This window comes from Elaeis guineensis, chromosome 3, assembly GCF_000442705.2.
Source record: "Elaeis guineensis isolate ETL-2024a chromosome 3, EG11, whole genome shotgun sequence".
Lineage (NCBI taxonomy): Eukaryota > Viridiplantae > Streptophyta > Magnoliopsida > Arecales > Arecaceae > Elaeis > Elaeis guineensis.
Window position 1 is genome coordinate 60810511 of NC_025995.2, and position 15310 is coordinate 60825820.

The following is a 15310-nucleotide window of genomic DNA, read 5'->3' on the forward strand; positions in this document are numbered from 1 at the left end:
TCCTTAGGACTATTTAGATTCGATAAAGAGAGGATTTATCGATTAGTCCTTAAAACTGTTCACGACCAAATGATAAGCTGTTAATAAGGACGACAGCTTCTATCGAGCATAGATCGCTGTAGGCCATATGGGTTGGTTGTCCTCTTAACCAAGGAGTGTGGAGACACTGGTATGGCATACAGGTGAGATGTAAGGGTACATCATCATGGAACATGACCAACTCTAGAGTATTCTGCTGTCGAGAATGTCTCTGATGGGATATAGGTATAAGTGTCCCTTAGACCTGAGATCGCCTCAGTGACTTGCAAGCAACTCACTGTGCTTTGGTACTGGACTAACTGAATTTCTAATTCAGGGACGGAAGGCTTCTGGGCACAGTCAAGTACTTGCAAAGTCAGAGTGTGATCGAGATGGGATTGACCACTCCAAGAGTTGGAGAAGAATGAGTCGCTGTATTTCAATTTAGCAAAACCTTGGCCAAGATAATCCATCAGATGGATTTGATATTTTGAAATACAATGTGGACAACCTGATCAGAGTTGACAGTTAAACTCTGGGGTGTCCTATGATCATTTTGGTCAAGGAGATGAATTATAGGAAAAACTATATCCGTATGGGTTCTAAGGATGTTGTTCTACACATTCGACCTATCCGGTCGTCGGGTACCATTGCTAGATGGTCACTTCGATTGGTATAGAAATTTGTTTCTATGCTACCGGCTTAGGTTCGGACCTATGAGGTCACACACATTAGAGTTCATAATCCGATCGGATGGTTGATCAACGATTAAGAATCGTTCTAGGGTTAAATGATCAATACGATTGACATTTAACCCAGTACAAGTGTTGCAGGAGGATCGATTAGCAATTTGATTGCTAATTGGCTTAATTTGATTAAGCCAATGGGCTGAGATTAAGTCTAATTAAATATGATTTAATTAGATTTAATTTGGGCTTGATTAGATCAAGTCCAATTGATTTATTGGATAAGCCAAGTGCAAGGAAAAACTAGTCCTAGTTCAACTAGGACTTGGATCAATCTAATTTCTAATTTGATTAGAAAATTAAATCAGATTTAAATCTAATTTAATCTGATTAAATTAGATTCTTAATTGGGTTAAGTCCTATTTTAATTGGGTTGATCTAATTTTGATTTGATTTGGTTTGGGAAACCAAATTAAAATAAGTCATAAGACAGAATCCTAGTAGGACTAGGATTCCACCTTGCGCCACATAAGCCTTCTCCACGCCCTCTCTCTTATTCAAAGCCAATCTCCACTTATTTTGTATGATAAAAGCCCTCTCCCAGATCTCTCCCACGTTCATAAAAGGTCTCCTCTCTTCTTTCTTACATGGAAGGTGGTTTGGATCAAATCAAAAAGGAATAAGTTTGGATTTTGAATTCTATGAGATAGAGTTTTAGAAATCCAAAACTCTTTCAATTTTACACCGAATTTATCCAAATTTTTTTTGGAATTTTTATGAATTTTAGGGTATATATTGTGCACCCTTTTCTGGTGATCCATGCATGAAAATATGGAGGAGGTGCTCAAGAGTTGGGCACCCCTTAACTTGCCATGTTTGGATAAGCCTTGACTAGGTATTTGACCTAGACAAGGACTCTATCATATCTCTCTATATAAGATGAGTTTCTTCGTGAAATTTTAGGAGAAGATAGAGATCTGAGAGACCTTTGTTCCATCCAAAAATCAGAGAGAAATACTTTTGGGTCGTGGAGATATAAAAGATGCAAGTTTGGATTTCGAATTCTATGAGATAGAGTTTTAGAAATCCAAAACTCTTTCAATTTTGCACCGAATTTATCCAAATTTTTTTTGAAATTTTTATGGCTTTTAGGGTATACATTGTGCACCCTTTTCTGGTGATCCATGTATGAAAATATGAAGGAGGTGCTCAAGAGTTGGGCGTCCCTTAACTTGCCATGTTTGGATAAGCCTTGACTAGGTGTTTGACCTAGACAAGGACTCTATCATATCTCTCTATATAAGATGAGTTTCTTTGTAAAATTTTAGAAAAAATCAGAGATTTGAGATACCTTTGTGCCATCCAAAAATCAGAGAGAAATACCTTTGGGTCATGGAGATATAAAAGATGCAAGTTTGGGTGTCTAGAGAGAAAAACGTGAAGAAGAAGAGGGTCTTCTTCTAGGGTTTTTGTTTTCTCCATCTTGAGTTTTCTGAGAGCGTCTCAGATCTAAAACTCCTCCTTTTACTTTTCATCTTTGAAAGAGTCCAAATCAAGAAGAAGGAGGCACCTGATCAACCATCAAAGAAGGATCAGCGCAGTACTAGCATACTGTGCTGATTTCCTGAAGCAGGACTTCTGATCGAGATTCGTGGGCTCGTGTGGATGACTCCTAGAGGTCGGACGCGTGTGCGGCTTGCAACATCATTTTTAAGCCCGGATCAGCGAGGTTAGAGCATCTAACTTGCAAGGTAATAGATCTGATCTATTATTTAATACATACATTAGATGTAGTATAGAAACATGTTGATATGATCAACATGTAGTTCATGCTATTTTTATATATTTTAATTTTTGATTTAGTGCTATGTAATAATCATGTAATAGGATCTTAGATCTAGGATTCTCTGATTTAGAAAATAAATTTTGATTTATTTTAGTCTTACGCTGTATGATCTTGAAAAAGTTTCAAGATCTAACCTTGAAACCCTAGATCTGGTTCCTTCAGAATTATGATATAAGAAACATTATGAATTGACAACCTGACTATGTAAAGGACCCTGTCAATGGGGGCATATACGTTGGTAATTGATTGTCCTGAAGGTTTATGTCGCCAGCGAGACCAGCGACATGTCGCCAGAGAGACCAGCGACAAACCGTCAGAGAGACTAGCAGTTCCGAAGGACTTTGCTGCCAGATGATTCGCAGCTTACCGCAAGTAGATACGCGGTATTATGACCCTACCACAGGAAAAATATGGTCATAGCTCATGGTTGATGAAAAAAATTTAAGAATGAAAGAAATTAAAATTTAGAAAGAAACTTGAATTTTCGAAAAAGAAATGAATTTGGCATGAATTATGTTGCATAATTGGAATTGATTTCGAATTGATAAACTCTATATACTTATTTTCTATAAATGATGATTTACTTAAATGCCTGATGAAATCTGTTGAAAAATGATCATTGCTCTGGGCTGTCTAGCTCATTACCTCCTATTTTTATTATTTTTACAGATGTTGAGGAATTAAGATGATATAAGATATGAATGGAAGAGTGATCAGAAGTAGAATCCTTATACTTTTATTTTAGGTTGAAAGTCTTATTGAATTTGATGTAAGACCTATGAATCATTGTTGAATTTATTAAGATATTAAAGAAAAAATTTAGATCGTTATATTTTAGATTTAAATTATTGACTAATTATTCCGCTGTTGTTTTAGGATAGTATGATAAGATGCCTTGCATGCTTATGAAAGAGTTTTCTATAAGTATACGGCGGTTGCCATGACCCTTGATTAAAAATCTCGGGTCGGGGGTGTGACAATTAATATGGTATCAGAGCATAAGTGGATGAATTATGAAACATAAAATCAGATATAGAATTGGTGTAAGTGGATAGACACTAGGGACATTATAGTGTAGATCTTTGATAATTGTAGTGGAAGAAGTATTTATAAATTTTGATTAAACATTGGGATTATATATGAAAGGATCACAAGAGATTATAACATATAGAATTTGAAATATGATGGATGATCTATAGATCATGATATGATTAGTTAGATCTTGATCGAAAGTAATCACAAAAGGATTGATATAAAGTTTTATTGTGTATTATGGTTATTAATTTGATCATAGGTTATTCAAGTGAATCGTAAGTTCAAATTCGATGTGAGAATAATACTATGATATTACTTTTAGTTGAGAAGTTGATTATTATTGACAAGATAAAGATTTGATAATAAAATATTGTTCCAGGATGGACTAAGAAAAATCTTTTATGATGCTTGATTGAAATAGTTATCAAAATTGAATTTGGTATGTGGATTATATATAAAGTGGCATATTAGGATGAATGCATATTTGAGGATATTGCAAAGAAACCTATTTCTTATTGATGAAATCGATTATGAGGTTATAGAATATTTATCGTACTGGAATCTTTAATCATCATCCTTAGATCTAAATAATGGATCTTATTATGTCTCTTGGAGACTACCTAATGTGTATGAAATTTCAATTTAAAGATTTCGTATCTAAGTTGATCAAGAGATTTTTTGATATTATTGTTGAGGTTGATATTTTTTAGATTAAGATCTGATTTATATTTATTTCAGATCAAGGGATCTATGTGAATTTACAATTTAGAAATTTTGGATTTAGAAATTGATATGGAGTTCCTTTGCTTTTGTTAACAAGGTCCCTAATTGAATCTACTATTAAATGGAGATTTGATTTTTTTTGAAGCTTGTATGATTGTTATAAAAGGATATTTGATAGATATTGAAGATCCTGATGATAGAAATTTTAGAAAAAAATAATGATTTAAAATTCTTATATATTCTGATTATGTCCAAATTTGGTGGAGCATCGAAGGATTTTTTTTTTCATTAATTTGACTTATAAAGATTTTTGATTTGAAAATTATCGAATTGAATTGATATGAGAATAAAGATTTGATTCATATTGATTATAGTAAATCTATATGATGGTTTAAATATGATATTGGACTCAAGAGTTAATCAAGATTATTGTACACCAGTAAAGGTATGAATGAGAATCGAAAGTTAATCTTTGATTTCAATTAAAATTTAAAATTTTAGGATAAAAAAAATAATTTGATCAAACTTTTTTTGGTGAATCTAAGAAATTTTGATTGTTAGATCAGAGTGCGCAGCAGAAGCATGATAATCTGGACTATTTTGAGTAAGTCAGGAATGTTGACCCTTTGAGTTAAAGAATTATGATAGATGATATGGTTTGATATGAAAAATTTATTGATATTAGAAAGAATAATATTAAAAAAAATAATACAATAATAATTTGATAATGAATCGATTAATTAAGAGTTGTTAATGTTTAGATAAAGAAAATTGATATACTTACTTAGAATAGAGACATTGAAAAATATAGTTTTGATTTAGATTAATTTTTGAGTTATTGATTTTTATTATGGAATGATTTAATGATAAAATTTGCTTCAAGAATTAGAATATTTAAGAGTTTGAGGGTTTGAGTAAGAAAATTTCGATGACTAGAAAATAGTGATATTGATTCAATCAACAATGGTGATACTGATCTTTATGAAATGACTTAATGATGAAGTTGTATCGAGAATTAAAATATCAAAAGTTCGAGAATGAGATGATAAATCTTCAACCTTTGAAAGTACGAATAAGAGAAAATATTTTTGAATTTTGATTGATTGGGATATCATCAAATGATTCACATAAGTATGTTTTTCCTATCTTATGATGGGTTGAAATTAAGAGTGATAAATATTTTGAAATAAATAAAAAAAAATAAATGATGATGAATGAAGTTCTTATGCAAGAATAGAGACATTGACCTTTTTCTATTCACAAGAGATAGATTTGATTTTAATTTGAGTCATGAGATATTGAATATTAATTTTTACAGGAAATAAGATCATAATTTTGAAATCTTGAAATATTGAAAATCTTTGAGACGGTGATCTTGATAAATAAGAAAATGGATGGTTCCGTTCAGATCAATATTTGATGTATTTACTTTTTCCTTATGGAATGATTTAAGAATGAATTTATATCAAGAATTAGAATATTGAAATATTTGTGGATGAGATTCAAGTAAGAAAAAATATGAAGACTCAGGCAAGAAAAATTTCGAGGATGAAATTTCTTTTAGAGGGAAAGAATGTGAGGCCCAGCCCAAACAACGAATCCAAAGCCCAGAACAAAAAAAAAAAAGGAAGAAAAACAGAGGAGAAGAACTCTCGAAGGGAGTCTTCTTCCTCCGTTCACCGGCTCCTAATCGGAGTCAGAAACAAGTTTCCTCCGGCTCTACTTAAGGAGGAGAACCCTCCTCTCTCCTCTCATCGAGAAATTCTGGGGCAAAACGGCGGCAATCGTCGGAAATTTTTCACGGAGACCCGTCGCTGTGCCGTCCAATTTCTCGCCGGAAAAGCTTCGCCGGTGATGGAGGTAAGCCTCCTCCTCTTCCTCTCTTCTCCCCCTTCCTTCCCGTGCCGATATGCACGCTCGCCGGCGACCGGAGTCGCCGGATTTTGTTGCGGAAGAATATTCTTTTTTTGTCGTTTTGCCGTCGCCGGTGGTCACCGCCGACCATCGGTTTGGCCCTCTTTTTATCGACGAGTCACCCCCTCCTGCCGACGGCCGCCCCACGCTAGCTGCGCCGCCGGCCGGCCATCCAATGAGGGGACCTCAAGGTCCCCTGTTTCAGCCCAAAACAAGCCCACGGGAAGAAGAAAAGAAAAAGAAGAAGAAGAAGAAGGAAAAGAAAAAGAAAAAGAAAAAGAAAAGAAGAAGAAGGAAAAGAAAAGAAAAAGAAAAGAAAAAGAAGAAAAAGAAAAGAAAAAGGAAAAGGAAAAAAAAAGAAAGAAGAAAAATAAAATGATAATAATATAATAATAATAAATAGGATTTTCTCCTCTCTCTTCCGTGAAGAAAAAGAAAAAAAAAGAGAGAAAAGAAAAGAAAAGAAAAAAATTATTAAATTAATTAATAAATAATGATATAAATAATAAAATATGAGAAAGAGAGTTTCTCTCTCTTCAACCTGAACTAGTATTTTCTCTCTCTAGAATTGGACTTTCTCTCTCTACTTTCTCTCTCTAGAATCCTCTCTCTAGATTATCTCTCCTAAGATTTTTAGAATTTTGAGAAGAATGATGATGAATTTAAATGATCCTCGTGATGGATTTTTGATCCGTGATCGTCGGACGGTACACCGACATCCACTTTGATCAGATCAAGTATTTTTTGATTTTATTTCTCATGATCTTATTGAATTGTCCACATGATAATCTTAGCATAATTTGATCTGATCGATCGAATTTGTTGAATCATATCGTTTGAGGAGTTCAAGATGAGTTTTCTCTCTCTAAAATTTTTTCTTTCTAGGATTTTCTCTCTCTAAAATTATTTCTCTCTCTCGATCGATTTCTCTCTCTTGATCAATTTATCAATGAAGAAATTCTTTCAATAGTCCTGATCTGATTTTAATGAAGAATCCTGATCTATGATTGTCAGACAGCGTACTAGCACCCACCTTAATCAGACCATGAATCTTTAGATTTGATCATCCATGATTCCGATCTAGCCATGATTTGATTTGATCATGTTGATTTCACCAATTGAGATATTAGACCAACCGTAATGTTGGATTGTGTCACCTGATCAATTTGAATTGTACCTCATGAATTCTCTCTCCTCTGATTTTCTCTCTCTACTTGATGTTATGAAATCGATGAAGAAACCTCGGTCCTATCACTTCGAATTCGATTTGATCTGACAGTCAAACTTTGGATCATTTAGGTCATAATTAGATTTTGATTAGATGAAATTAGATGATCGGACCCAATCTAAACTGTTGAAATATGGTATTCGTATTCTTTCTAATTATTGAAATTGATTCTGTATAGGATTGTGGATGTTTGATCATGGGATATCACGATATGATCTACGAATAAATTTTTGGAAGAAAATTTATAGAATTATGTGGATTTATTAGAATGCGTTCGAGGTAAGTAATGTTTCACTTTTTCTAGATTTATCGGCAAATTATAATGTATTTTTCTAACATGATTTATGAAACGATACATGAATTGGATGAATGGTATTTTGTTATGAAAATATCTTATTTGAAATGTTATGATGAAGCATGATTGAATATATTAATTTCATGATGCATTACATTGATTGATTTCGATACTACATGTTTATATGTTTTATTATCGAAATTTGAATATGAAAGCATGATTTATGAAGAATTATGATATAAGAAACATTATGAATTGACAATCTGACTATATAAAGGACCCTGCCAATGGGGGCATATACGTTGGCAATTGATTGTCCTGAGGGTTTATGTCGCCAGTGAGACCAGCGACATGTCGCCAGAGAGACCAGCGACAAACCGTCAGAGAGACCAACGGTTCCGAAGGACTTTGCTGCCAGATGATTCGCAGCTTACCGCAAGCAGATACGCGGTATTATGACCCTGCCACAGGAAAAATATGGTCATAGCTCATAGTTGACGAAAAGAATTTAAGAATGAAAGAAATTGAAATTTAGAAAGAAACTTGAATTTTTGAAAAAGAAATGAATTTGGCATGAATTATGTTGCATAATTGAAATTGATTTCGAATTGATGAACTCTGTATACTTATTTTCTATAAATGATGATTTACTTAAATGCCTGATGAAATCTGTTGAAAAGTGATTATTGCTTACTGAGCTGTCTAGCTCATTACCTCCTATTTTTATTGTTTTTACAGATGTTGAGAAATTAAGATGATACAAGATATGAATGGAAGAGTGATCAAAAGCAGAATCCTTATACTTTTATTTTAGGTTGAAAGTCTTATTGAATTTGGTGTAAGACCTATAAATCATTGTTGAATTTATTAAGATATTAAAGAAAAAATTTAGATCGTTATATTTTAGATTTAAATTATTGACTAATTATTTCGTTGTTGTTTTAGAATAGTATGATAAAATATTTTGTATGTTATAGAAATTTTTTTTTATAAATATATAATAATTATTATAATTTTTGATTAAAAATTTTGGATCGGAGACATGATACAAGTTCTTTCGTAAGAGGCCTTCGTAACCAGAATCAGGATTCATGCCGCTGATTAGATGGCCTCTGGAGATAGACTACGACTAAATCACCCGTTGAGGTGTCCAACAAGACAGTCAATAAGAGGAATTTCGAGATTTTATGATTGCTTTTGATCAAATATCTAATCCACTGGCAAACAGTCACAGATAGCCAGATACAAAACATGTACGAAAGTAATCGTTAAGAAACAATCGCGGTGGACGTAAGCTGCACCTTTGATATTAAAAACAATAGATAAAAACTACTGAACAAAAGACAAAACAACCGCTCTTAAAGGACCCCTTGGTCGATGAGCTGACGTTCCTCGGTACGGTTTTTCTCTCCCTCCGATGTTTCGCACTGCAGTAGTGTATATATCTGATTTGACCTGGTAACTTTTTGCACGTGGCGTCACCTCGGGGTGTAGTAAGGATTTCCATACGTCCGGCCTCGCAGCAACGCTGGTCACAAGGAAAAGGCCAAGACAATGTCCGTACCGATACACTGACAACTTTCCGAGCTCGAACGGGATTTGTTTGCAGGTCCCCCCGGGCTTTCGTCCGCTGCACCATTATTGCAGTTATCGCTCAGACGATCATAATCCGAGGAGACGCGCAGTTCTATACACGCTTCCCTGAATCGATTCGCGCACCCACATGACATGCAACTCCCTCTCCCACTCCCCCCTCTCTCTCTCTATCATCACAGTTCCTCTCTCCCTCCCCCCTCTCTCTCTCTCTCTCTCGTTACTCTCTTCTTAATAGACTAATAAATGTTTTACGACAATATCGTAATATGATACGCACCCCGGAACACATAAAACTGGCGATAGATGGATAGATTCGACTGACGGACGGATGAATTGATTGATTGATAGTCTTATTGATGGACGTATAGCCTGAGAGCTTAGAGAAAGGCAACAGGAGAAAACACCTCCCTTGGAGAAGGGAAGAACATGCCGAGCTCCTCCACTCTGTTCCTCCTCGCTGTACTTTCTCTTCCTCTTCTCATCGTCCTCCTGTTCTCCTCCTTCGCTATGTACTCCTCTCACCTCCATCGGTAGTGTCTCAGAATCACATTCTTATTCTCCTCGTTTCTTATGTGTCACTTATCACCAACTCTCTCTCTACTTCTTTTTGTTGCATTTTTTCAGAGGAGACCAGCCTCAGGCCGGATTCAACCTCGGCGATGCAGTTCTCGACCTCACCCGAAGTATGTCCTCACCCTTCTCCTCCTTTTTACGCTGCTTCTACTATTACTCAGCTTTGTTGTTTGTTTGTTTGGTATTTAAATGTGGAAGGTCCCATTCTTAGCCCAAAGTCTTCGAGCAATCTCACCGCTGTCCCCTCCTCTCCATTACAGTTTGGGGCGTTAGTCCATGCAGTATGGCCACATTTTCTTAGGCTTTCATTTCCTCTGAGAAGCTTTGAGGGGTTTCATTATGTGGGTGATCTAGCTCTTGGTTTGTTGGGATTTTAATGGTGCTAACAGGGGATGGCGAGTTTGGACATGGCGGCTTCAGCGGTCGGGGCGGAGTTGGACATGGGCAAGTTGGCCTTCCCTAGGGGGCAAATCGAGAACTGGGGTGATTCTGGCGTTGTCGTCACCAGCCTGAGGACAGACACCTCCACCGACGTCGACGCAGATGAAGGGAATCCGGCGGTAAGCTTCTGACTTTGGACTCTTCTTGCTCCCCGGCATTGTCCTTTGGGCTTGCTTAATTATTCTTGGATTTGTTTGGTGGTCTTGTCTTAAGATTGGACTTAGTCAAGAAGGAGCTATTGTGTGTCTGGATTCATCTACTGCGTCGAGGGAGAAAACAGGGGATCAGAAGGTGCTGCCTTTTTAATTCGTGTATGTTTTGGCATGGATAAGGAGCTAATGATTCCAATGAACTTCCATGCAGACACTCCGTAGGCTAGCTCAGAATCGCGAGGCTGCACGGAAAAGCCGCTTGAGGAAAAAAGTTAGTTTTCTTCCTTTCCTTTCTCTTTTTCAGAACACTCTTTTCTAGATTATGGTAGGTGAAGTCTGGCAACAAAACGAGATCATGAAGGTTTTAAGGAATGTGTTGGTGGTTGCAATGTAGAGCTAGTTCGTGTTCTATTGCAGTAGTGAAGTGCGAATTATTATGGATGTATCTTTTCTAAGTTTCTATCCTCAACTTTTTCTTTTGTGTATAAATGTGACAATCGCTTGGGTTGTGACAATTAATAAAGAAACTTATTTTCACTATGGTGATAACTAGACTTATTAAAGATGAAAAATTAATCATGGACAGTAACAAGAAGAATGAATGTCTCACACAAGCACCATTGGCGAAGGGAAAACAAATTTCATGCACGATTTGCCAAATCGCACGCCACAAAAAAAAAAAAATCCAAGGAAGGGAAAATGAAGCAATAAAAGAATGTTAGATGCTGCTAGCTATAGAAGATCTGGCAGCAGAGCTGCCAAATTAACTGATCTGCCTGTGATGTGGGAATGTCTTGGAAACATCAGCTATCCTGCAATTGTTATTTCTTAGAGTATGCCCCTTACCCTCTGGGAATGGAGATTAGGAGTATGTAGCTCGGGGTCATTTTCAGATAATGAGTCATTATCTTCAGCTATCTTCATGTTAACAGACATAGCTGCAAACATTTTCCTTTTTTTTTTTTTCTGTCGGGGAGATATACATTTCACCATCTGAAGATTCCAGCAAGATTAGTTAATCACTATTAGCTGTTGAGTTGCAAGGTAAGCAGCAAAGATAATATGATACATAGGAGGGAGGAAGAAAGAAGTAAGAAGATAACTGATATTCACCAGTAGCGATCTCTTGGATTTTATGGACAAAAGTCAAGCTGGATATTCAATCGTCATAGTTTGTTCTGTTTTTTGGGATACCCTTATGGATTTTACTTCCACATGAACAATGCAAATTGATTTAACTCTTTAGATTGCAGGAAACATAAATGTACTCGATTTTGTGTTCAATTAATCCTAGTTTTAGTTTTGTCAATAGAAGAACGTAGACTATTTTGATGCTACTCAAATTTGCACCCACCCTAATCTCATCTCAAACATTAAGCAGTTTTTACCGCATATTTAGTGAATATTTTAGATTTATCAAAATTCATTTACATTAGTTGTGTTTGTTGTATGGTGCTCATCCTCAAACCTAGTACTCATGAGGGAACCAAATTAACCTAGAATATTAAACAAATGATTGATGAAGGAAAAGAGGCTAGACAATTCTATTAGCTTCCACATGTTACCTTTATTTATTGATTACTTAGGCCTTTCATTTGGCTAAAGCATCATGCCTTCCTTTCATATGCACATTTTGTTCAACTTCGCTATTAAATGCCAAATCTAACTCCAAAGGCAACTCCTTTGTGCATTTAAACATAGATTGAAAATAATCTTAAGCTCGAAAAGGAACTTTAAGACTTTTTGGAGAGGAAAATTCATATTCGTAATTGTTGGCCTTGTTTGTCTTCTTGATTTGAAGATTTTCGTAAGAGCATAGTGTAACAGAAACAAAAATTTGGAATGCCCTAAAGTAATCCACTTGAAAATCTTACCTATGATTTTACCTATGATTTAATGTTTGTTGTTTATTCTAACCCTTTATATATGTGTATGTATGCATGTGTATGCAAACATACATCTATATGTGTAGTGATCACTGCTATTTCAATACATGGAGTGGGGGAGGAACATGAAATTAATACCTCAATTTCTAGAGAATATGTGGAGTGCAAGAAGTGCAACCACAAAATGTGAGAGTTGCATTCTTCATTGGAATTAACAAGCGAAATTTATTAAATAAATTGTTTTTTCCACCTAGACTTGTTCCATAAAATGGAGGTGCACAAATATGGATCTAATAAGATTAAATCAGTGTTAGTGAAACAGAGTTGTCATTATACGGTGTTATGCAATCGTTGAATACATAGATCAGTAAACAAACTTTAAATTACAATTATAGGACCACCTTTTGTAAAGAAGAACATTGGTTGGTGAGAAGTGTGAAAATTTCCCAATCATGGTGAGGTTTTCAAAGTTGATATGCCGTAAAGTTAAGATCATAGATTAAGGGACTAATGAGATACAGGAATGCTGGGGGATGAAAGAGTAGATATAAAAATTAATGAATCATACAAGAAGGTTTGCTCGTACACTCTGAAAAACCCCATGAAGGTGAGAGTAGTATAGGTTGAAGGGTTTGGAAAGAGTCACAAAAACCAAAAATGACCTGGGTTCAACTAGCTTTTGACACAAACCAATGGCAGCACGAAACTTAATTTTCTGAATCAATTTTGATGTGATAATGCTTACTTTTTTATGTTCTGTCTTTTCATGTACTTTGTGCCTGTTTTCCTTTCACTGTACAGGTATCATAAAACTGTTCTTTCCTTCATTTCTTTCTTAGTAATCATTGTTCATTGATGGTAATTTACAATTAGATGTGTGGGTGTGTGCACATGTGTGTTTGCATGCATGTGTGTTTATTTATATGATTGATAGGCTTCTACATCATATACAGGCATATGTTCAGCAGCTAGAGAGTAGCCGTTTGAAGTTGATACAACTTGAGCAGGAGCTTCAACGAGCACGACAACAGGCATGATGAGTACTATTTCTTTTTCTTTTTTGATTAGCACTAAATGGTCGAATTGCTTTTCTAAGAAACAAAGATGAAATCTATATTCTTCCGACCATGCAGGGAATCTTTATTGCAGGCGGATTCTTGGGAGACCATAGTTATTCAGTTGGAGGAAATGGTATGTTCCTTGGCAAATAATATTCTTTCATAAATTGCTGAAATTCTGTGGACTAGTTTTGATCTGTAACCACTATTGGTCACGTTGATTTCTATTTTATGAAAGTTCTATATACTTTTTGCTGCATAACAGTGCTTGATTTGCTTTTGCCACAAAATAACCACAATCATTGTCTATGTCCTCATCTTATTGTATCTGACCTTATTGGTGATCACTGACCTTGTGTTTTTGTTCATATCTTCTTGGTTATATTTGATATTTCTCTAGGGTACATTGTGGTTGCAATGCAAAAGAATGCTTAATCACATTACTGAAACTGCAAAGAAAAAGGATTAAGCAATGTTTAATGACCTGCCAAAACAGGATGGTATTGTTACTATACTGATCCAACAGTAAAACAGGGTGTCTTGACTAGATCAAGACATCCGGCCTGACCTGGCCAAAATTAATTGAACAGGCTGATAGCAAGGCTAGTTAAGTTGGCACCAGGCGGAACCTGACCAGGTCACCTCATTTGAACAAAAGATGAAAGAGTGCATGGTGGGCCTATGCTTTCCTTTCTTTTTGGCTTTGCTTTCTGGTTTGTTGTGGGAGGAGATTGATAAAGAGGGACAGAGAAGGTGGGAGAAAATGGAAGATGAGGAGGCAGATTCGGCTTGTCCTTGATCTAGCCTTCCTGACTAGGAAACATCATCCATCTGGTAAGGCTTCCTCAATCCATTTTCCTTTTGCCACTAATTGGTTTTAAAAAAAGGGGAAACTCATGTCAAATTTTTCTAGTTGGCATGAAATTCAAATATGTGGTAGCCAATGTATATTTTATTTTTATAGAATTATATTTTTAGATCAAATTAATTATAGAAGTGATCAAAATTCAAAAAGAAAATTTGAAGCATATATTCACTTTGTTATGCACATGCTCCTAAATTGTTTCATAATTTGGATGAATTTTGAGCATGTTTGGAGGCATCAGAACATAGACCCAAAATTGGGATCAATTTAAAATTATCCCATCAAAAAGGCTTCAATTCAGGCAAGGAAAAATATATAAAGTAACGATGGTGGGTGTTGTTTCACTTATATTTGTTGGTAATTTTTTTCAAATATTGTTGAAACCACACTTGAAACCATATACATTACCATTGCCTAAAAGACCACTTGAACATGGAAAAGAACAAAAAACAAATGCATTAAGAATTTATTTTGACAAAACTTTAAAACTGAAAAGATGTTAAAAAAAAAAAACCTCCACATGCATCGAGACATGACCATCTCTAGAATTGTGGTGGTATCGCACTGTCTCAAATATCAATATTTTAAACCTTGGGACTAAATAAATAGCTTGTTCCTACATATTCTTGTGTTCTACGCTACATTCATTATATATCAATATCAAAAAAATTAAATTTAAGAAAATATTAGAATATATTATATTGTAAAATATTGACTACACCTGGCTATGCTTTTCTTCTCTATATTCAATACTATGAATGCAGTCTTCAGAAAATCATTCTTGCAAGTATGAGCTTATAGTGTTTATGACTTTTTCGATCTCTTATTCATGCAGCCCAAACAACTGAAGGGTATGTTAATATGCTGAGCATCTCTTATTTTCAGGTTATTGTTATAGGAGTAACTTTTTGTACATGCTTAAATATTGCAAGTATATGTTTCACATATAGATTCCAAATTACTAAAGAGGAAAAAAAAAGAGTATTTGATTGTG

At 35.1% G+C, this 15310-nt stretch overlaps 1 protein-coding gene across 3 annotated transcripts in view; it reads left to right on the forward strand.

The window, feature by feature from the left end:
• Window positions 1-9626: 9626 nt before the first annotated feature.
• Window positions 9627-15310, forward strand: part of LOC105035615 (transcription factor TGA2.2) — a 110366-nt gene continuing 104682 nt past the window's right edge. Inside the window, exons 1-8 of one of the 3 annotated variants that reach the window (XM_073253790.1) lie at window positions 9627-9871; window positions 9966-10024; window positions 10113-10195; window positions 10304-10474; window positions 10569-10646; window positions 10719-10778; window positions 13347-13424; window positions 13527-13584. In XM_073253790.1, the coding sequence (XP_073109891.1) occupies window positions 9768-9871; window positions 9966-10024; window positions 10113-10195; window positions 10304-10474; window positions 10569-10646; window positions 10719-10778; window positions 13347-13424; window positions 13527-13584 (691 nt within the window). In that variant the 5' untranslated portion in view covers window positions 9627-9767. The remainder of the gene's footprint in view (window positions 9872-9965; window positions 10025-10112; window positions 10196-10303; window positions 10475-10568; window positions 10647-10718; window positions 10779-13346; window positions 13425-13526; window positions 13585-15310) is intronic. The other 2 variants (XM_073253791.1, XM_073253792.1) reach the window with 2 other exon arrangements.